The 24,053-nt window shown below is 37.4% G+C and overlaps 1 protein-coding gene and 1 long non-coding RNA gene across 2 annotated transcripts in view; one reads left to right on the forward strand and one right to left on the reverse strand.

Annotated features, from left to right (window-relative positions):
* Nucleotides 1-459: 459 nt before the first annotated feature.
* Nucleotides 460-24,053, reverse strand: part of LOC144340798 (uncharacterized) — a 157,573-nt gene continuing 133,979 nt past the window's right edge. The window contains exons 2-3 of the long non-coding RNA XR_013417152.1: nucleotides 4,493-4,548; nucleotides 460-586 (exon numbers count right to left, since the gene is read on the reverse strand). This is a non-coding gene — a long non-coding RNA (uncharacterized LOC144340798). The remainder of the gene's footprint in view (nucleotides 587-4,492; nucleotides 4,549-24,053) is intronic.
* Nucleotides 13,031-17,268, forward strand: RGS1 (regulator of G protein signaling 1). The gene is given in 5 exon segments (NM_001258139.1): nucleotides 13,031-13,174; nucleotides 13,538-13,618; nucleotides 14,029-14,090; nucleotides 15,483-15,646; nucleotides 16,401-17,268. Coding segments are annotated over 5 exon segments (630 nt in total). The 5' UTR covers nucleotides 13,031-13,037; the 3' UTR covers nucleotides 16,587-17,268.

A 24,053-nucleotide genomic window follows, 5' to 3' on the forward strand; every position in this document is an offset into this window, starting at 1 on the left:
AAGGCACTATTGCCTGTCAGAGCTACAACAGAGTGCTGCCTGCATATTCTTCTTCCAGGGGCTCAAGAGAAAATCACTTCAGTTTAGAATCCCAGAATATATCCAAACTTTCACTAAATCTATGAGTTCAGAATACTGTCTCTGATAAGGATATAAGAGGAAGTGGTAGGACTTGGAAAATTAAAACAAAGTAATTACCAAAATGTCATATTGTTGAGGACATCAGACAGCTAGAGAAGCAAAGCAAATTAGCTGAATTAAAATTCAAAAAGGGAAGATCCCTTCATAGGTGGGCTTAGATCACTGACATTTTCTTTTCTGGAAACATTAGCCACATTCAGGCATAGGCAGAGAGTGGGGTTTTAGACTATGCAGATGAAACTCTACAGGGGAAAATAGATATCAGCAGAGCCTTTGTGGGGTACATGGGTTGATGTTGTACTAGAATCTAGACTAGTCCTACCTTGGTGTGGTTGCTCATGCCTGTAGTCCCAGAACTTCGGGAGATGAAGGAAGCAGGAGGATCACTTATGGCCAGGAGTTCAAGATCAGCCTGGGCAACAATCAAAACCGTATCTACACAAGTCTACAAAAAAAAGAAAAATTAACAAGGAATGGTGGCACGTGCCTGTAATCCTAGCTACTCAGAAGACTGAGGCAGGAGGATCCCTTGAGCCCAGGAGTGCAAGGCTATAGTGAGCTGTGATCATGCCACTGCACTCCAGTCTGAGTGACAGGGCCAGATCCTGTCTCTAAAAATAAATACAATAAAATAGTCCCGAACACACAAAGGGCCTTCTATGTAGGATAACGGCTTTGTGCTTTTGCTGTACAAGAGACTAGAGGCCTTGCCTTAAAAAGCTGAATGAAATCTCTGTCACTCCACTCAGCTGCCCCTTGCTGACTTTGTGGAAAAAAGCCTCCATGCACAACTGCTGGAGGAAGCAATTCTAAAAAAAACTGGGGAGGCTTTTCATTGCCTCATCTCTGTCTGGAACATATTCCTTCTCTAACCCTTCATATTCCAATCATCCAGAAATGATGCTCCAACTAACTAAAACTGGACAGAGACGAGTGGAGATAATTTAAGATATGCTGATTTCCGTCCTTTTACTGTTGGGTACCAAACAATACCTCTCAAAGGTGGTAAGTCAAGTCATGGTGGTAAAAGTCTGATCTTTTTTTTTTCTCATGTACAAGAAATCTGGAGATCAGCCAATCAAGCTGGAACTGTGACTTCATGATTTCATCAGGAACTCAGATCTTTCTATATTTCTGTTCAGCTAGCCTTGGCTTCTGGCATTTGCCTTCTTGAAACCACATGGTAGCAAGATGGCTGCTCAGACAGAGGGAAGTAGGGGAAAGGGCAAAGGGCAAAGAACACAAGCTGGTCAGACCTGCCCTCTTTTAAAGTGCCTGGAAGCATAATTAGCACATAGGAAGTATTAATTGTTGAGTAAATAAAATTAATGAATCCTTTATGACCCTGCCTGTACTGGGTTACGCACCATCTTATGTCCTCCCAGAATGCCCTGTGTTCAACCCTATATTGTACATAGTACATGTTTTTTTTTGTTGTTGTTGTTGTTGTTTTCCATTCATTTTTCTCTCTCCAAAATAAGACTCCCCTCTGGATTCTTTTATCTAGCAGAGTGACTAGCAGACAATAAGCATTTACTAAATGTTTGTTGAATCGTTGAACAAATTAATATAAGCCCCAGCCTTTAACCCCTTTATTCAACAAGATTTTTTAGTACCTTCTATGGGCCAGGTACTATTCCAGACATTTGAGCAAAACGGAGAAAGATCCCTGTCCTCACAGATTCTTCATTGTAATGGGGAAGAGGCAGAAAACTAACATAAACATAATACATTGAATTAAATAGGGGGTTGGAAGTTATTAAGTAGAATGAGGGGGAGAGCAGATGAAGACAGATGGTAACAGGATAAGGAGAGGGCCGATTGCAATTCTAATTACAGTGTTTCCAGAAGGCCTCATTCATAAGATAACACCTGACCAAAAACGTGAAGGAAGTGAAGGAACTGGCCAAGTAGATTTCTGGGGATATTCCAGGCAAAAGGAATAGCCAGTACAAGAGCCCAAAGGCAAGAATGAGCCGACAGGTTGAGAAGCAGCCAGGGGGCCAGTGAGACTGGAGGTGAATGAGGGCAGAGAAGAGTAAACGATGCTTAGGCCAGAGGAGTCAAGAATTAAATCATGTCAGGCCCCACAGACCTTTAGAAGAATTTTGATTTTTCACTTTGGGTAAAATTGAGAGGACTTCCAAAAATACATGTTTAAAAATAAGTATTTTTTCATAGTCTATTAACTTAATAGACAATGACATTAGCATCTGGAACCAGTTTGGAGAGGCCTCTCCTGTTGGGGTATTGAATTTATATCCAAAAATGACCCCTGCTCAAAAATATACTTTAAAAAATTTTTGAAAACACCTTAGTTTTTTTCCTACTGAACTCTAATTCCTAGCATATAAAAACTAACCTTAGTTTCAATTTCCCTTAAATATGTCTCAACAAAGCCATTCCTTGTTCTGATCTGTTAAAATAATGTGAAACATTTGTTCAGAAAAATTTTGCTTTGTTTGTAGATTATGACTGAAAGACTATAGATTGTACTTGACCATGGGAGACAGTCCTCAGAAGCCCCAAGAGTTTAACTACTCACTGAGGTGATCTATTTTTTTGTCTAATTTCACAAAGGTAAACTGTTAACAAACATAAAGGTTTCATAGAGAAATTGTCTAGGAAAGGAAAGAAAGAGAGGGAGGGAGAGTGGCAGAAGGAAGGGAAGAGAAGGAAGGGAAGGGGAGGGAAGGGAAGGAAGGAAGAAGGGAGGGGAAAGGAGGAGGAAGGGAGGGAGGGAGGGAAGAAAGGAAGGAAGGAAGGAAGGAAGGAAGGAAGGAAGGAAGGAAGGAAGGAAGGAAGGAAGGAAGGAAGGAAGGAAAGGGAGGGGAAAGAAGGAAGGAAGGAAGGAAGGAAGGAAGGAAAGAAGGGAGGGAGGGGAGGGGAGGGGGAAGGAAGGAAGGAGGGAGAAAGAGGAAGGAGGGAGGGAGAAAGAGGAAAGAAGAAAGGAAGGAGGGAAGAAGGGAAGGAGGGAAAGAAGGAAGAAAGGGAGGGAGGGAAGGAAGGGGAAGGAAGGAAGGGGAGGGAAGGAAGGAAGGGGAAAGAAGAAAAATAGTTCAGGTAGAAAAATACAAGGGTTTTGGCAGAAAAGGCATATTAAAGAAGTAGAAAGAGGAGGCTGAACAGTGTTTCTGAGAAAGAAAAAAACCTGGATAATGTCCTCCTTACTATATAGTGCTGGGCATAGTTTTAATCATCGGTTAATATCAAGTGTCGTATTGGATTAGGCATGGCTAAAATAGACTTTAATTTGGTGTAATCATGGGTACTTTTATTCAACTTTCTATGAGATTACAAACACCTTTGTCATACCCTCATCTCTTAGCAGTTGTGCAATCAAATGGTTTTAGAGCTATCCACAGCTTCCCAGGCCTTCCTACTCTAGATCAACTGATATTTGATTTGAGTGTGGGCATGGTTTCTGCCAAAAGAAGAGAGAGAGAAAAACGCAGAGAGAGAGACAAAGAGAAAGAAAGACTCAATGTTTCAAATCTGTTTCATGATTACTTCCAAAGTGATCTTTTGTGTAAAATACACAAATTTTCTCATAAAAGAGAAGTGAAATCGTGACATTTTCTTTGGTATTATTCTACTGTCTTGGAAACTGCCCCAAATCAGGGGAAATTCTGTATAAAGGGGGAAAATCCTAATGGACTGATAATTTTTAGGTCTTCTCAGCAGCTTTTAATTTTCCATGAATGGTATATAATGATTCATCTAAAAATATGAAAGATAAATTATGAAATGTGACCATCTAGAAGGTTAAAGAATGTGATTTCCAGGATTAAAGAGGGTCACATAATTCCTGACACAACTACTTTATTCTGAAGTGGTTTCAGTCTTGTTGAGACTCAACCAACGGCTGTTCTACAGTGAACAATGAAGTCAGGAGAGGGACAGATCGGTTTCAGAGATTGTCCTGGACATTCTCAGCCCCACCATGACATTTCCCAACCTTATCCCATTCTGTCCTCACTTCCCCGCTTTCGTGCACACATCAACCTCCTGCCCTCATTTAGTGCAAGCATTACTAATCGCCACACTTTGTCTGAACTGCTCACTCTTTCACATGGGGCAACAGAGATGCCTCAACCTTGCCTAAGCAAAATGTGAGAAAAGAAACTCCAGGCTAGAAAAACGGAGCAAACTCCCACACAAACCAGGCCTCTTAATATTTCTATATACTGTTTTTGGTACTTTAAGATCTTCCTGTTGCAACTAAGAGCCTGGTCTTAAGAGAATCAATAAGGGGATGAGCCACAAAGTCACAAATAAAAAACATCAAATTAAGATGAAGTAGAACTTAAAACATTGCAGTGACTAACTACAAAGAGAAGACAAAAGTTACCCGATCTTCAGTTTACGGCAGTTCATAAATGTATACTTTCTGATCTTCCATTGCATCTGAAACAAAACATAAAACAAGATTATGAGTTTGTTCTATCTTTGAGTTCCTACCAAATATATTGCCCTCGTTTTCTGTTTTCATAACACAATAAAAAAAATAGGCAAGACAAAACACATAGGAGGAAAAAACATGGATAAGAAGAAATTGTTTACACTTCAGGATTCTGCTGCCTTTAGAAGTGCAAAATACAAGCTTCACAAGTTGCTAATAGTCACATTTCCACAATTTGTAGCTGACTCTGGTCTACAGCAAATTCACAATTTACAAGCATTCTAAGTCCCCTACCCCTAGTTCGGTCTTAGCTGATCTTTGAGGGGTTAGTTGTTCAACCTTTCCTTTTATTACTTAAGGTACCCGAGGGTATTCCAGTTATCTTCCTATTTACCTAAGCTACTTAATAGTCAATATGGGGCTGCTGACACTTGCAACTATGAAAATCCTATCTAAAACAACAGACAACTCAATGTGCCTCCGCAACAGGAGGGAGCTGGATGAGATCTGCAGTTGGGAGGATCGATATCCAGCTATGAGCATCTAAGAAAAAGCAGGAAAATTAAATTGGGGTTGGAATTTACAGAAATCAACTAACTAAATAAAAAAGGAAATCCAAGACAAGTAAATACTGATAGGGAAAGAAGCAATCTGGAAGATTGGCCCAGTGAATACAGAGTTGCAGTGGTAGGAGGGGCCCCACATTTGGAATAGATGGATTGCCAAATTTACTAAATTTTAGGAAGAAGTCTAGGCAAAGAGCTCTAACATCATAAGAAAAATGGAAAACATCCTAGCTATGACAAATTCTGTCTAAATCTTAATTTCTCTGGGACTAGTTTTGATCAGTGTAGAATTTCAAGAGGAGACCTTCCCATGCCACTACCATAGCTGCAAGTTGCTGATGATCGCCTTTGAATTCTACACAAAGAAAACTGAAAAAAGTTAGCTGATTTGATCAAACTCACACAGCAGGAAAAGGTATCGCTGTGAGAATTGACTCACAGTCCTTTGAAATGTGAGATTTCTAAGCAGCAAGATGAACATGTCACTGGGATTCAACAGACTCGAAGCCTTTCATTTATTTTTTAAAATACAAGAAAAATAAGATGGCAGATAAAGGTTAATAAAAAATACAGAACAGGCACAGAAAACAGTGGAACACTGCAGACCACTTGTACTCACAATAATAGTAGAATACTGCTAAGCATGGCCACTATCTGTTGACTTAAAGCTACTTTCTCAAGTAGGAAGATTATTACTAGAAACAAATGTCCAGCAAGTCTGACACCAATATTTAGTAAAATAATAATAAAATGTATAGGTATATATATTATATACACATATTATATAAATGTATATACTTTATATATATACATATATGTAAATGGACATAAAAACAAAGCATTAGAAAGGACATGAAGAAAGTGGAGTTAATGTATTTGTGAGCAATAACTGGCATAGTTTTGGAAAGAACAGACATGTCAGGAAACCTTGAGAGATTTTTCTAAGAAATTTATATAATTAATGAGGAAAAGCAAAGCAAATACGTCTCCATTGTTAGCCACCTCAGTGTTTTGTAAGAGCAAAAGCAAATGAAATCACTGGAATACTGTTATTAGAAACTTGGAAAGTTAACAGTCATTTATTGAAGTTGCTCTCTAACATTTAAAATATGCCTCTGTATTAGGCCATTCTTGCATTGCTATAAAGAAATACCTGGTACTGAGTAATTTAATTTTTTAAAAAGAAACTTAATTGGCTCATGGTTCTGCAGGCTATCCAGGAAGCATAGCACTGGCATCTGCTTCTGGGTAGGCCTCAGGAAGCTTCCAGTCATGGCAGGAGGTGAAGGGGGAGCAAGTGTCTCACATGGTAGGAGGAGGGCAAAAGAGAGAGAGTTGTGGGGAGAGAGGTGCTGCACTCTTTTAAACAACCAGATCTCGAGAGAACTCACTCACCATCATGAAGATCCTCTCCCATGAGCCAATCACCTCCTACCAGGTCCCACCTTCAACATTGGAGATTACAATTCAACAAGAGATTTAGAGGGGACACATATTCAAACTATATCAATTCTGCCCCTTGCCCCTCAAACCTCAGTTTCTTCTCACATTGCAAAATACAATCATGCCTTCCCAACAGTCCCCCAAAGTCTTAACTCATTTCAGCATTAACTCAGAAATTCAAAGTCCAAAGTCTCATCCGAGACAAGGCAAGTCCCTTCTCCCTATGAGCCTATAAAATAAAAAATAAGTTACTTACTTCTAAGACACAATGGGGGTACAAGCATTAGGTAAAAATTCTCATTCCAAAAGGGAAAAATCAGACAAAAAAAAAGGGGGGCTACATGCTCCATGAAAGTCTAGAATCCAGCAGGGCAGTCTTTCAATCTTAAAGCTCCAAAATTATCTCCTTTGACTCCATGTCCCACACGGAAGGCACAATGGAGCAAGGGGTAGACTCCCAATGCCCTGTGGATTTGTACGGTGCAGTCCAAGTAGCTGCACCGTACAAACGTTGGAACTGAGAGCCTGTGGCTTTTCCAGGCACAAGGTACAAGCTGCCAGTGGCTCTACCATTCTGGGATCTGGAGGATGGTGGACCCCTCCTCACAGCTCCACCAGTCAGTGCCCCAGTGGGGACTCTGTGTGGGGGCTCCAAAGCCACATTTTCTCTCCACACTGCCCTAGTAGAGGTTCTCTGTGAGGACTCTGCCCCTGAAGCAGCCTTCTGCCTGGCTACTCAGGCTTTCTTGCACATCCTCTGAAATCTAGGTGGAGGCTGCCAAGCCTCATTCACTCTTGCACTCTGTGTACCTACAAGCTTAACAACACATGGAAGCTGCCAAGTTTTATAGCTTGCATCTTCTGAGGCAGCAGTCCCAGCTGTATCTGAGACCTTTGAGCTGAGACTGGAGCCAGAGCTACCAGGACGCAGATAGCAGTGTCCTGAGGCTGTACCTAGCAGTGGAGCCCTGGGCCAAGCTCACAAAACCATTCTCCTAGGCCTCTAGGCCTGTGATGGGAGGGACTGCCCTGAAGGCCTCGAAATGCCTTTGAGGCCTTTCTCTCATTGTCTGGGATATTAGCACTTGGCTCCCTTTTCCAAGTATCTCTAGTAAGTGGTTGCTCCACAGCCTGCTTGAATTCCTCTCCCCCAAAAGCTTTTTCATTCTCTGTCACATGGCTAGGCTGGAAATTTTCCAACCTTTTTTTCTCTGCTTCCCTTTTAAATAGAACTTCTAACTTTAAGTCATTTCTTTGCTTTTACATATAAGTGTAGGTTGTTAGAAGCAACCAGGTCCCATCTTGAACACTTTGCTGCTTAGAAATTTCTTCTGCCAGATACTCTAAATCATCAATCTGAAGTTCAAACTACCACAGGTCCCTAGGGCAGGGGCACACTGCAACCAGGCTCTTTGCTAAGGCATAACATGCATGACCTTCACTCCAGTTCCCAATAAAATCCTCATTGCCATGTGAGACCTCCTCAGCCTGGACTTTATTGTCTATATCACTATCAGCATTTTGATCATGACCATTTAACCAGTCTCTAATAAATTCCAAACTTTCCATCATCTTCTTGTCTTCTTCTGAGCTCTCCATACTCTTCCAACCTCTGCTTGTTACCCAGTTCCAAAGCTGCTTCCACATTTTCAAGTAACTTTATAGCAGTTCCCCCCTCCTCAGTACCAATTTTCTGTACTAGGCCATTCTTGCATTGCTATAAAGAAATACCTAAGACTAAGTAATTTATGTAAAGAAAAGTGGTTTCATTGGCTCATGGTTCTGTAGCTTGTACAGGAAGCATAGAGCTAGCATCTGCTTCTGGGGAGGCCTCAGGAAGTTTCCAATCATGGCAGAAGATGAAGGGGGAACAGGTGTCTCACATGGCAGGAATGGGAGCAAGAGAGATAATTGTGGGAGACAGGGCCACACTCTTTTAAACAATCAGATCTCGAGGGAACTTACTCACCATTGTGAAGACAGCACCAAGCTATGAGGGATTCTCCCCCAGGATCCAATCACCTCCCACCAGGCCCCATCTCAAACACTGGGAATTACAGTTCAACATGAAATTTAGAGAGAACATAGATCCAAACTATTATCACCTTCCATTACAAATCCTCTACATGCAGATATTTGAGCACTTCCATTATTTTTTTGCATTTATGTCATTGTTATGTAATAGAACATTCTATCCCCACTCCAAATAATGTGTCAGCGTTCATTTAGCATAGTTCTCCATTTATTTTGGGTTTGGGAATAAGGCACCTGCTTCCGTACTTAGGAAATTTTATTTGCAAAGCATGGTCTAGAGTCAGACATAACTACTCTCTCTTGTTGAAAGGATTATAAGTGATAGTGTGACATTAAATGAAAATAAATCCAATGTGGAATAAATATACCAGAGATAATATTATCCAAAGGTTTCCTCAGTGCTTTCAAGAATGTCTTGGAACATGGGCCTATTATCGAGAACTTAACTGGTAAAATTAGATTTAGGGTGAATGAGGCTTATTGAATCACATAAGCTCAGTTCACTGAAGGTCCCACATTCTATTTTCTTGTAAATTCTCATATTATAGAAAGGAGGCAGTCAATGTTGACTGAAAGACTAGAGCAGAGTGAGAAAAAGAAACTAGATTCTTATCTTGCTCAGTTGCACTTACTGAGATCATTGAAGTTCAGTGTGTTTCAGATATTTGCTCTTATTAAAACCCATATTTCTTCATAACAAAATCATAAGCAAGTCTAAAATGTTTAATCTTTTCATTCATACATGATATAAAGTTTTCACCAACCCTCTATACACGCATAGAGAAAAATCCTTCTAAACTCACTTTTGTTGCAACTTTTTCAAATTTTCAAATAAACTCTATGAAATTTAGCTGAAACACTTTTAGTACTCTTACCTATAAACCTTGAAGACAGGAAGCTCTGAGTGGTTATGCTAATTCAACAAAGTCATTCAGTGTCCTTGTGAAAGTTTGCAAAGCTTTGTGAGTACATATGGGATCCATTTTCCCATGATTCTTCAACATAAAACTGGTCTCTTGCTAGACCATTGCAGCCATTTGAACTTTCCAAGGGATACTAAATATAAATGCAGAAACAAGCAAAGAATAGATACATGTTGATTTTATAGTAAAGACAGCAATACTTGACTTCCCTTCCCATACTTCCAGAGCTAATTACTCCTCTGTGTTCTTTCCTCTGTACATTCCTCTCTGATGGCACCTTTCACAAATATTTGTCAGCCCTACTACACAGTGGACCCCTTAAGACAGAGATTCATTCATCTTTGTATCTGCAGTACCTTATGTGTGATACACTGTAGGGATGCAATTAAAGTTTGCTGAATCAAAACATTTTGTTTCAATGGATCAAGCTATCTTTCCATGTCACTGACTTTTCCAGTATAAATACATTTTTATTTTAAAGTAGAATATTACATTCATCATTACCCCTTGTCTTGCAACTCTAATATCCACAACAAGATTTTAGCAACATTTTAAAAGTTTGAAAAACATCAGGCTTAAGCAAAGCACTCCCTATTAGTATTCAATTAATTGGAGTAATTGAAACCAAATGTTTCAATTCAAATCAGTTCAGCAAAGATTAAAATTTTCCTTATTTTTCCTATCAATATCAACAGCCATAATCTGAAATGTCTTACTGAACCAATCTCCTAGGTATTTTAAAATATAGCACTGGGATTTTTAGGGAAGGAAAAGTATTTTGTATGGTACTATAATGATGGATACATATCATGATACATTTGTCAAACTCATGGAATGTACAGCATCAAGAGTGAACTCTAATGTAAACTATAGATTTTAGATGATAATGCTGTGTCGCTGTAGGTTCATCAATTGTAACAAATATTTCCCACTAATGAGGGATGGTGCTTGTGGTGGAGCTGGAGGCAAGGTGAAAGGTGGGGAGTATGTGGGAACTCTGTACTTTCCACTCAATTTTACCGTAAACCTAAAACTTCCCTAAAAATGAAGTCCATTAATTTTTCTTTTTTTAAAAAAAGATAACACTAAGACTATATGAAGTGTTCTTTTTCCTAGAAACTCCAACCTAGACGTTTTAGCACAGTTTCAAAGAGGGAAAACTGAAATCCAGATTGTTTGTGAGACCCACTGTTTCTTCTACTGATGTTTTTGAAATCCTCTACTATTTCAACCAAAGTCATTGATTCAATAAAGTTATGATTTGACAGTTTATCTTTTCTTAGTGAATTTTACAAAGAGGGGCCAGATAGTGGCACTCTCTTTAAAATTAATAGGGAACTTTCAATGCCCTGCCATGAGCTCGTCAGCACTTGCTGATACAACTTGACCAAATTTGCCTTGTTCTGGAACATACAGACTTTGCATGGATTAGCAAACAGCCTCTGAGAAAGCAGCTGCATTACTGCATGACTAAGGTGACCTTATCAGCCAATTGTCATACAGGAATTTTGAAAGGACTCCCTCTTTCAAGAGTTTATATTTCTGTTCAAGTGTGGAAGCATGCACTTGTAAATGCTTGCGCTTCAAAATCTATATTGGGGTAGGGGTAGCAAAATGTTGGGAGCATCAAAACAGTTCCTAAATAAGCTACAGGCAAAACTTATTTTGATCTCAGACCACAGTTTCTTAACATGGTGTCAAAAAAACATTATTTCAAAAAACTATTTTCCCTATTTAAAGAGGATTTAGTTCTTTAACAAGTGAGGAGCCCAACATTTCCCAAACTTACTTGGCCCCATAACTTTTGCTGCTGCTCTTGTTCTTTGGAAACTGTCAGTATATTTGGATGATAATAATACTGGGCTGTCAAAAATAATTTTTAAATCATTTTACTCTAACATAATTTACTCACAATTAGCTAGAGGAGTGAGAGGATACTAGATCAACAAACATGAGCAACGTTGAAGATTTTAACAGGAAATTAAGTATGGACTGAACCACAGGAAGTATACAAACAAATGCCTTTATGTCATCAGTCTTTGAGCTTCGCCGGTTTCATTCGGGTCACTTCCAAAGTGGCCAGCTCATCTCACTAGTTATCTTTCTTAATGCCTCATGTTTTCTTCCCAACATAAAATGATGCTTCTTACATACGATATAATGAGCTCATTATAGTGAAGTTGATGGCTGTGTATAAGTGAATTTTATAATACTGTAAATGTGTTTTCTTCAAATATTCTTTATCCTGATGATAGAACCAGAATAGAAAAGTTAATACTCGCCTCCCTTTTATCAGCGTTACCTGATACCATCAGAAGCTTCTTTAAGTAAAGGCTTTTTTGTCCTTTCAAAGCAAAGTGTTGTCCTTTCAGGGGTAAAATCCAAGGAAGCTTAAGGTACTCTTAAGAAATAAGCCACGCGCATTATATAAACTCTGGAAAGCTTATATTTACTAACTTCTCTATCCTTATACGTGATTAGTCATCTAGTTCCTTGAGTTTTGTTTGTCTTTTAAACTTTAATCTCTATTAAAGCTAAAACTGTTATTTCCAGAGGTACTGTCAAAATGTGAAAGATCATTACCTAAGAAGTACATATCATTGGTCTATCCAAATAGACTTTTATTTTACCTTGAACAGTTTTTCCTCTGATACTGCAAACTTAGTATCAGTATGTTTACAAATTATGTCATATTTGTATACAATTAAACATTTATGATTTGTTTTAATTAAACTTTATTTTTTTCCTAATATGCAAAATAGGCAAAAATCAAAGTTTGATATACTAGTTATATTCTTAACACGAAAATAATATTAAAAGCCATGTACCCCTTAAAATCACCTTATGTATTGCCAGTCGATGTCTAGCACATGCCTTGGAAAATACTAACATGGAAATTTCCTGCCATGGAAATAAGGGATGAGAATTGGAGTGGGAAAACGTGAAGATAGCCTCTCATAACTTTCCCTCCTATTAGGTATGTGCAAAAATAATTAAACAAAAGTTATTTGTTTACTTTGCACTGCTTCCTGAGGAAAAAAAAAAGAACTCTTAAAATATTTTGATCAGATGAATTTTATAGTCAAGGACTATCCAAAGCATTGAGTAAGATACAACTCTATGTGATGAATTTCTATGTGAGTTTCTATGTGATAAATTAATACGCCAAATGAAACAGTTTATTGAAACATGCAACTATTAAAATAAACAAATATCCTCCAGACCCAAAGACTGATGCTGTTAATGCTTTAGACATGTGACATATGTGTGTGTACCTCTGTATGTTTAATTTCCTTTCTTTCTAATCAAGTGACCTGTTCTCGTTTGGTTAAGTTTCAACCACAAGACATCACTGTATGCTTTTTTTTTTTCAAGATACACGTCACAGCACACCAAGAAAGGGGGAACTTCCAGTGTCTGTGGTAACATCACTTGATAAACACACTCCTTCAAACAGCAAGTGCCTGTCTGCATTCTACTATATAAAGCAGCAGAGTCGTTGACGCGCGCATATTTGCTCAGAGCACCATGCGCGCAGCAGCCATCTCCACTCCAAAGTTAGACAAAATGCCAGGAATGTTCTTCTCTGCTAACCCAAAGGAATTGAAAGGAACCGCTCATTCACTTCTAGACGACAAAATGCAAAAAAGGAGGCCAAAGACTTTGTAAGTTTGTTCAGAATCTCACTTTGTGAATTTTAACAGGTTATCTTTAATGGCAGAAGGATTGAGAATGAATGGAAGAGAATGTGAGCATTTAGTTTAGCCAGATCAGAGGAGTTAATTGTCTGTTGTGAGTAGTAAGTAATATTCAGCTGTATTAAAAAATAAATCTTGATATGGCATTAAATTGGGTAGGAGCTTTTCTGTACATGGACTCATAAAAATGGGCTCTATCCAAATATAGCAAAATGTTATATCAACCATTTTTAGTATTGCTTTATTCCTTAGATAACTTTATTCTATGTATTTTTACAAATAAAATGAATTCTGAAGAAACATGAATATTCACTTTTATGTCTTTTGCAGTGGAATGGATATGAAAGCATACCTGAGATCTATGATCCCACATCTGGAATCTGGAATGAAATCTTCCAAGTCCAAGGACATGTAAGTACACTAATACACTAAACTATCATTATCATTTTCAAGAGACGCCTATGCATCATCTCTGTATCCCAGCAAGGGATAAATACTGCACACAGTAGACTTCATTTTTTTTAAGTAACATGCCAAATAAAGTGAGACTATATCAGTACCAATGTAAATTGAATACAAATGTGTGCACACACATATGGGACTTTATCTATTTGGATTTTTTTCAAACTTTATTGGTAGGTTTTTTTTCATAACTATAGTAACTCTAAGGGATGTTTTGCATTTTGTGAATAAATTTTAACATATTTATTAGAACTACAGTTTTAGTTTGTGAAGTTATCAAAGTGTAACAGCCATTCTTATTTCATGTGTGCTTACATTTTTAAAAATGACTAATGTACATACATTTTTGTCCCCTGCAGACTTTCTGCTGCTGAAGTAATGCAATGGTCTCTGTCTCTGGAAAAACTTCTTGCCAACCAAAGTAAGTATAACTATTGAATGTTTCTGGGTTCAGTGCAATACTCTAAAAAATGGAATGGCTTCACTAAATATAGTATTCGGGGTAGGATAGTATGCAAAAAGTTGTATTCTAGTTTGTCTGTAGTTACTGATAACTTCAGCATAGTATGCCTCTTAATAATGCTGACTTTGCACTCAATTCTGCCAACTCCTTTTAGACAAATTTGCCAAGAAAATTAGGTATTTTCATAGATCATTATGGAGATAAAATTAAACACTGTGCTGGGATTCTGATATGTAAAGTTTTTAAAAGTAAGCTAAATATATTAACATGTACATTGCCGTTTTGAAATCTGCCTAAAGAACGTATTTTTCTACACTTAGATGCAACAAGTATGATTCGTTCATTCAATTAATTAAATTATCTTTCATATATTCATCATTCATCTCACTCTTATGTAGAGGACATTGTAGAGGTACCAAGGATTCAAAATCAAAGATAGTCTCTTACTGCCTTGAAGGTGGTTGAGATACATAACATAAATAATTGCATTATTATAACATGATAGTTGTTTTGACATAAACATGATAGAAGGATTTTTAAGCACAAATAGTCTTGTGGAGATTTTCAGATGAGAGAAGGTAAAGAATGAAATCAGCTTGCCTTCCCCTTGTCTTGGGCATAACAATTCTAATGAGATTAGGACCTTTTTCAGAGGTGCAGATGAGCAGTGTGGTCTCTATCTCTAAAGAGTGAGATTATTCTTTCCTCCCCACAGACACCCTAAGGAGCTTTACTTGGGAATCACCTTGTTCACTCTAGCTCAGCTGACTTTGTTTATAATTCAGCTAAACAAATAAATGGTATAGATATGGATCATAAATGGTACAATATAAAAGTCTCAGTAAACGCTAGCAAACATAATTAGTACATCAGGCCTACAGATCATATATAGGCCTATTTTCTGGCTAATATAAATTAGATGGGGAAATTATATTTGCTAATTATTAATGTGATGTTAATGCCTTTTGTCAGTATTTGCTTCCCTAAAATACTCTCTACTCTGGCTAAGATTTGGCATATAAAAAAGATGGTTTTATATTCAGGGGAGCAGAATTTCAATTCGAACAGCAGATAGAAGCAAAACATAGTTCGGTAGCCACCATTAAGTAGCAGTGTGACTGTGAACGAGTTTGGCTAGCCCCAGATTCCTCTTCTATGAATGAAGAAATTTCAAATGCCTTCTCATCTCTACAATCTATAATATAGCTATTTCAGCAGTAGCTGTCTCTTACCTTTGTATGAATAGAATGCAATTGTATTTTTCTTACAAATTTCTTCTTCAAAGTATTCATTTGTTGGTTTATTTAAATGAATTATCTTCCCACCCGCCCCGCCCCCCTTTCTTTTTAGCTGGTCAAAAAGTCTTTGGAAGTTTCCTAAAGTCTGAATTCAGTGAGGAGAATATTGAGTTCTGGCTGGCTTGTGAAGACTATAAGAAAACAGAGTCTGATCTTTTGCCCTGCAAAGCAGAAGAGATATATAAAGTATTTGTGCATTCAGATGCTGCTAAACAAGTGAGTGTTAAGCTTATCATCTTCAGTTTCTCCGTAAAAGACCCTACATGCAGAAATAACATTTAATATATACAACAAGATAAAATCTTTTGGGGGTATATAATTTTACTTCTACATACTTAGGTATATAAATATAGTTCAGTGCAATGAGAATCTAATTTTCTATATTGGTGAAGGTTTCAGCACAGTAGAATGAAGAGATTGATTTTATAAAACCAGCTGCCATGATGAGGGTGAGGGAAGGGTTAAGGGTATTGTTACTGACCAGAACTGCATGTCAGGGAGTCCTTAATGAGTGCTCTCATTTTGGATAAGAAAATGCAGATTTGCATAATGTATACAATTGCAGCAGCAAAAGTATTTCCAATTAACAGTAGTACCAGATAAATATTCTTGGTCTAAGCAGAAAATAGCAACAAAAAGAGCCTTCTCCTCCTGTAAATCTTAAATGCCCATATCACTCTTTGTGACATATGGATCATCTTACATGGATACTTAAATTTTTCATATCTGCTTCTTTTGCCTCTCCCAACTATACTATGAGGAAATTTGGAACAAAGACATTTTTGTAGTATTTCTTATCTCCTTCACATCTAGTATAGAGCTGACTTTGGAAAGGCATTTAAGAGATATTTTAGTTGATTTAAATGAGGCCTTAAAATCACTTTCTAAGGAGATTCAAAAAACACAGTAACATCATAAAATTTGCCATAAATAAGAAGTATATATTAACTAACAAGGTTTTCTTTTTTAGATCAATATTGACTTCCGCACTCGAGAATCTACAGCCAAGAAGATTAAAGCACCAACCCCCACATGTTTTGATGAAGCACAAAAAGTTATATATACTCTTATGGAAAAGGACTCTTATCCCAGGTTCCTCAAATCAGATATTTACTTAAATCTTCTAAATGACCTGCAGGCTAATAGCCTAAAGTGACTGGTCCCTGGTTGAAGGGAATTAAAAGATAGTATCAAGTGCAGAAGGAATGTGCCAGTATGGATCCCTGGGTGAACAACTTGGCCTTTTTTGGGTGTCTTGACAGGCCAAGAAGAACAAATGACTCAGAATGGATTAACATGAAAGTTGTCCAGGCACAGATTTGAAGAAGCAGAAGCAAGACAAAAACAGGGAGACCGTAGAAGGAAGAAGATACTGTGGTACTGTCATAAAAAACAGTGGAGCTCTGTATTAGAAAGCCCCTCAGAACTGAGAAGGCGAGGTAACTCTAGTTACACAGAAACTGTGACTAAAGGCTATGAAACTGATTACAACAGACTGTAAGAATCAAGGTCAATTGACATCTATGCTACATATTATTATATAGTTTGTACTGAGCTATTGAAGTCCCATTAACTTAATGTATGTGTTTTCAAATCGCCATTGCTACTATTGCTTGTAGGTGTTATTTTGTTGTTTTATTGTTTTTGACTTTGAAAGAGATGAAGGGTGTGTTTAACTTAAGCTATTGGTCTTAAAACCAGGGAGTCAGAATATATTTGTAAGTTAAATCATTGGTGCTAATAATAAATGTGGATTTTGTATTAAAATATATAGAAACAATTTCTGTTTACAAGTCCTTGCTACTTTTAAAAATTTGCGTTTATTCCTCAGATTTTGAAAATAAATACATAATTCAAATAAGATTCTTCTTTCTACCATCCCTTTCATATCTAAAACTATTATCTAGTGGATATATTTTACATATTAGTTTAGACAGAATTCATCATTTTTCTCTCTGCTATCACAAGGCACAAAATCAAACAAATATAATATGATCCCATATTCAATAAGAAATTGAAGTCTTTTAAAAAGGGATAGAAAAGTTATTTCAAGAAGTAATCTAATTAATAGCATATATTTTATTGTGAGTTAAAGTTCATAAAATTTAGACATATTTTCTCTTTTAACATTCATAGCAATCCTAAAAGCTGAGACTCAGAAAGAGATTAAGTCACTAGTTCATAACTTTAGGTAACTCTCAAAATTATCTAGAATGTTAAAAAAAATACATACATATCCCTGTTTTGGGGTCCCATACCAGAATGACTGAACCAAATCTCCAAAGGGTAGGATATGGGAATCTATACTTAAAAGAAAGTTCCAACTGATTCTGAAGGTGAGTCACACGGCCAGGGATTGTCCAGAAGTCTTCCGACTACAACCTATTCTCCTTCCTCTATGTAACACTGCCACCCACTGACCAGAAGGCATTTCTTCAATCACTAAAGTCTGCAACAGTCCTAAGTGTCACCTAAGCAGGAAAAAAGACTCCAAAGTAGGGCTCACCTACAGAAAGCAGAAAAATCATCAAATGATGCATATTCCTGAATAGCCTGTACAGCTCTCATCTCCCCGCGCACCTGTGCTTTATATTTTACTCAATAATCAGTCACTCACATATCATAATGAAATATGGTTAATGTATGGATAACCTCACTATGGACTGGCCCAGTCATCAGGCACACAGCAATGGTAAGGAGCAATATGCAGATCAAGTAAAAACAGAATTATTCTTGAGTTTTCATGGGACAGAGTTTAAATTGTTTCTATTTTATGCTTTATTCCTGCTTTATCAGGTCATATTGTAAGAGAAACTTGGGAATCCAGTGATAATAATAATAAAGATAATAAGCATCATCATCATCAGTTATCTCTCTCTCAACTCATTCCATCACCAGATTCTGTCAATCATTCTTCTACAATCAGTGTCTGTGGTTGGCATATCACTTGCTCTTTTTTATTACCCCTGTCCTAGTACAAGCTCTCATGGTTTGCCAATTCACATGACATGTTCTTTGTCTTCCCAGTCTCTTTTCTTTAATCTATCCTCTGAACAACTACAAACATCATCTTCTGAAACACAGATTTGGCCACGTCATTTCCCATGACATATAAAATGAAGTACGAACATCTCCCTCTGGGCTTCAGAACCCCCCCCTTTCCCTTCCCCGCTCCCCGCCCCCACCGTGTAACCTTCATGATATAACTCTCATTACTCAACTCTGGGTATCCTTCCTACCTTGAAGTCACACTGGATTATTCATCTTATCTTACATAATTCCAAGCCTTCACTTTGATTACGCTGTACTCTCAAAAATGCCCTTTCCTAACCCATTCCACTTTTCAAAGTTAAAGTAATTCTTCAACGTTTTGTTTGTTTTGTGTTTTGTTTGGGTTTGGGTTTTTGAGACAAGTTTGCCTAGGCTGGAGTACAATGGCATGAGCATGCCTCCCTGTAGCCTCAACCTCCTGGGATCAAGTGATACCGCTGCCTCAGCTTCCCAAGTAGCTTCCAAGGACTGTCACGTTAAATACAGTCCAGGCCTTCAAGACTGTGAGGAGCAAGCAGTGCAACTGTCTAACACACTCACCAGTCATACAATAAATGCTGCTGGTTCTTCTCTTGACAAAATGCCAAAAACCGATTTTGGACAGAAGATCAAAACAAGCAGCTTCTTCATTTTGACAAAAACAAAAAACAAAAAAAAAGTCATCCTGGTTGCATAGATTCAAAATAATATAAAATACTTGAAAAGATAATTTTATTTTTATTGTCACTTTTTTGTTTGTTTGTTTGTTTGTTTTGGAGATGGAGTCTCACTCTGTACCCCAGGCTGGAGTGCAATGGTGTGATCTCGGCTTACTGCAACCTCCACCTTCCAGGTTCAAGTGATTCTCCTGTCTCAGCCTCCCAAGTAGCTGGGACTACCGGCGCCCACCACCACACCTGGCTAATTTTTGTATTTTTAGTAGAGACGGAGTTTCACCATGTTGGCCAGGCAGGTCTCAAACTCCTGATCTCAAGTGATCCACCTGCCTCCCAACGTGCTGGGATTACAGACGTGAGCCTCCACACCTGCCCTGTTGTCACTTTTTGTTACGATGTCACTGTTTCATTAGCTCATTCACAGAATACAATTAGAGTTAATGATATCTACTATTTAAAAAATTTGATCCAACTGAACAATCTGATTTTCAGTTCACAGGCTATGTTCTGTTGTAATACTAAAGCAATGGCATTAAACAATATGCATGGCTAAAAGCCAAAAATGTTTTTAAAATTTACTTTTCTCAAGCTTATTTTGCAGTACTTTCCAATATGCCTAGCCCAGAAAGCTATGAATCCATGAAGATGAAAATGTGGGTAATAGTATCTCATAAAAATTACATATTTACCCATTTAGCTTACATGGAATGAAGTTCAAGTTTCTTTGTTTCTGTGTGCAAACACGAGCTGTATGTGATACTAGTAGTAATCTTTGACAATCTATTGTTGAAAATAAAAAAACTATAAAATTTGTGAGGGAAAAAATATAGTAAAAGGTTGTTTGAAATGCCATCAATATAAATTATTTTATATAGCTATAGAATTTTTTCAAGACTAGGATGAAAACATCTTTAGAACAAAAATTACCAGTCAGCTACAGAAATAACTCTATCCTTTTTGTTGAGAACAGTATCTTGAAGCTAAAGCTGTATCATCCCAATAGCAAAATTTTGTATCTTACCACATGCCTAAACTAAATGAAACCTTCCTACAAAAAATAGAGACAAAACACAAAACCTCTATGAATGTTTCTCTACAGTCAATATTTGACTTGGTATGTACTCCTCAGTGGCTCCTTCACTTTGAATATGAAAACAGCACAAAAAGAAAGAGACAGAGGGAGAAAGGGAAAGGAAAAGGGAGATGGGAAGACGGAGGGAGAGAGGAGGGGAAGACCGGGGGAAGGGAGGGAGGGAGAAGAATAAAAGAGAAAAGAAAAAGGAAAAAGCATTGGTGAAGCATCTTAATGTATCTCATTTGATAATGTGAATGACTGAACTGATATACTTTTAATATTTTACCTTCTCAAATTGAAATTTTAAGCCAAAAAAGGATTTTGCTGTAATTTAGAGCTGGCTATATAAATTTACTGTAAAACTTCCATAACTTCCATAACTGATAGTAGATTAGGCTAGGGATGTCAATCTAAGTCCAAAAGAACCAAATTTAGAAACCTATGTGAACCATGCCTTAGTTTGGAATATTGCCCCCATTTAGGGAAGATCTATATGGTACACTTGATGATTGAGAAAGGAGTCAAGCTTGCAGGATTAGGGAGCTGATTTATTTAAATAAGAAGAAACAGTGTATTGTAAGCAAATTGTTTTACTTTAGAAAACTTTGTTGGTCATGTTTATTATGCTTTAGAATTTAATGATTACATCCTCTTCCCTTCCTCTCCTGTTAAACTCATAAGCAGAGTCAGATGTCAGCTAGGAGCCACCTAGCTAAGTATGACCACTTCAAATATTTTAGGGAGCATTTCAAGTGAACACTGTCTATATCACTCGAATGAAGGAAAAACCAGCCTCTGCACTTCCCAAATAAAAACTCTAAGACTTCCTGGAAGATTTTTTTTAGCAAAAAAGCTATTTGTATAATACATTATAATAGACATTGGCTTTGTTCATCCAGGAAAGGTACGGGATTTGCTTTTGTTCTACGTTTAACTTGCATTTTTACTTTTACTTGTCATAATCGTAGCTGGTTTGTTTTGTTCTTTTTTTTCTTTTTTTTTTTTTTTTTTTTTTTTACAGGGAAGGGATGTTAGGGTGGATCTTGAAGAACAAATATAACCCAACCAGGGGAGAAAGAAGGTGAGAGCATTTCAGATGCAGGGAATAGTCTGAAAAAGTCAGGAGATGAGGGAAAAAAATACTGTGTTCAACAATAGTGATTTATTTAGTTTGGCTGGAATATATAGGGAAAGAGAAAGTATAAGAGGGAAAGCTAAAAAGGTAGTTTAGGAAAGATTCAGAGAGAATTATATAGTCTACTCCAAAAAGAGTGAATTTTTATCTTTTACAGGATAGGCAACCACTGACATTTTAAGCAAAAGAATAAAGTCATAATTGTTTCTGAATGTCTACTATGGGGCAGGCACTGTGCTGGATGCATGTGTTACCTGTTTAATCCACATTAAACTTCTTTGAGGTAAGTATTGTTAAACTCGTTTTATTGATCCACAAATGCAGAAACAAGCGGGAAAAAAATATCTAACAACATATGACTAGTGAATGTTAGACCTAAGATGTGAACCTCAGTTTGTGTCTTTCCAAAGACCCCCCATTACCTCATGATTCTTCATGGAAGGGAGATGATTTATTTGTGTTTTAAAAAGGGTAATTCTAGATTTACTATGAAAGACACTTGCAAAAGAAGACATAACTGAGGAAACAAACGCAAATATGAAGCTGTTTTTGTAGCCCAGCAAAGGAGAATCTGAGCCTGAAATAGGGCAGTAATCAAGGCAATGGGAAGGACAGGGCAAATAGGCAATACTTGGTGAGCAATTTGCTTCGATGAATAATCAATTGAGAGCAATATAGGATACATCTGAGGTGACTGGACTGAGCTCCCAAAATTACAGCAATGTCCTTTGTTTTAACATATTGTCAATGAGGTCTTTCTATTACAAATGCTCATTAAACTATTTGGAAATAAAATATGGTAGCACTGGAGGAAGATTAAGACATACACTTTCAAGAGTTTCCACATGCAAAATAAATTATGCAGTATTTTCAGTAGATAATGGTTTATTCCAATTACCATGTATATGAAACATTCCACGTGTTTTCTCTCAAAGCTCCCTTTTAACTTGGACAAAAGCAGAGGCTTGCAAGATACCATCCAGGCTGAGAACAAAAAACAAGGATCAAGAAACTCAAAAGAATTGCAGCAAGTAATAGCTCTAAGGTCAAAGCACATTTTACAGAAAGGAAACAAAACCAAAATCTAGGATTCAGGCCAGGAGATGAGCAAAAACAAAAACAAAAACAAAAACAAAACAAAACCTGTAAAACACAAAGAAAACCATCATGGGGATCCACAACACTAGACAGCATGGAGGCCTGTGATGAAATCAACATTGGGGCAGGTATTCTGCCTCCTCCTGTGGGAAATGGGTCTATGTGACTGATAGAACGATTGTAGTGTTCACTTCTTGTCAATAGAAAGAAAATTAGGGCTGAAGATTTAAGGTAGCCAGTCACTCTTTCGGCACATTTTTTTAGTTCAATCATCTTTGCCTTAACTCCTCAAAATGTGTGAAGATGTTTTATCCTTTATTTTTACATAGAGAAAAATAATCAGAATGATGTAAATTTCAGATATTCTCCCATCCCACTAAACTGTATACTGCTATTCTAGTCAAATCTAGAAAGCGAAAAACTTCAGTAGGCTTGGTTTAAGTCAGTAAGATCAACACATTCTGCTCTGGTTTCATCTTTTATCCTCTGCCTTGTAACCCTCAGCATGAATTAGCTATAAAAACAGATTGTACTCCTAGTCTAGTGCTTTTTTCTTAAATCCATCAGTTAATGAGACAAACGACCCACTATGAAGAGGTAATAGGTAGAACATGTTCCCATAGGAAGAGCTAGACAAGAAACTTCCTAGAATGTTTCTTTGGCATAATTTTGACTAGATTGATTACAATTTATACTTTCTATGGGGGTAGTAAGAAGTGATAAAGTAGTCTGGAAAAGAGTCTAATCATTAATCGATAAATTAACATATTCATCAATAATGACACCTGTCATGTACCATAAGCCTCAGTAGGAGATAGAGCCACTGAAATGATAAATAACAGGGTAAAAATAAGCTCACTATGCTTTTGGGAAGAAGGATGCAAATGGATTGTAGTAAAATAGACTATAAGCATTATAAAAGAGGCATAAAGGAGAGACAAATAAGATTGTCTGATAGATGATCTGCCTAGGGGCTCTCTCACGTCCCCGGGAAAAAGTCAAATGGGACTGGTGGCTCTTCCTCCCCATAGTGGGAGACACTTTGCTTCTCAGCACTCTATGCAACCTCCCTGGGCATCACATCACATCAAGTTTTTCTCCTCCTGCAAGCCCTCTCTCTGCTGTCACCAAATCAGCTGGGTGCTGTCTACTCCCTTGCAAAGATCCTATTAAAAAAAACAAGGGGAGGTATAGGGGAGCAGTGAGGGCAAGCTACACCCGCCTCTTCATGGGATGCTATAAAGCTAACGAACCATGAACATCCTGCCCCTTCTCCTTCTGTTCTTATGGAATTCTTGGGGTTTATCTCAACCTTCCCTTGACAGATAGGAAAAATGTGTTATGAGAGCTCAGAGGAGAGAGTAGTTTGTTCTGTCCTGGAGGAAGTTTATGGCTTCAGAGAAGTAAGAGGTACACAACAGAGTAGATTGAATTCAAAGTATACCAAATTATTTTGTGAACTTCTTGATCACTGGATGAATTGCATTCTCTGTAACTCACAAATAAATATAAGCTCTGGTATTATTGGGGCCCAAAAGAGCTGGAATAAGTAGGTCTACTAATTACTGATATTACTTTGCTCACGTCCATATCTTTTTACTTTAGCTA

This window comes from Macaca mulatta, chromosome 1 (genome assembly GCF_049350105.2).
Source record: "Macaca mulatta isolate MMU2019108-1 chromosome 1, T2T-MMU8v2.0, whole genome shotgun sequence".
Classification (NCBI taxonomy): domain Eukaryota; kingdom Metazoa; phylum Chordata; class Mammalia; order Primates; family Cercopithecidae; genus Macaca; species Macaca mulatta.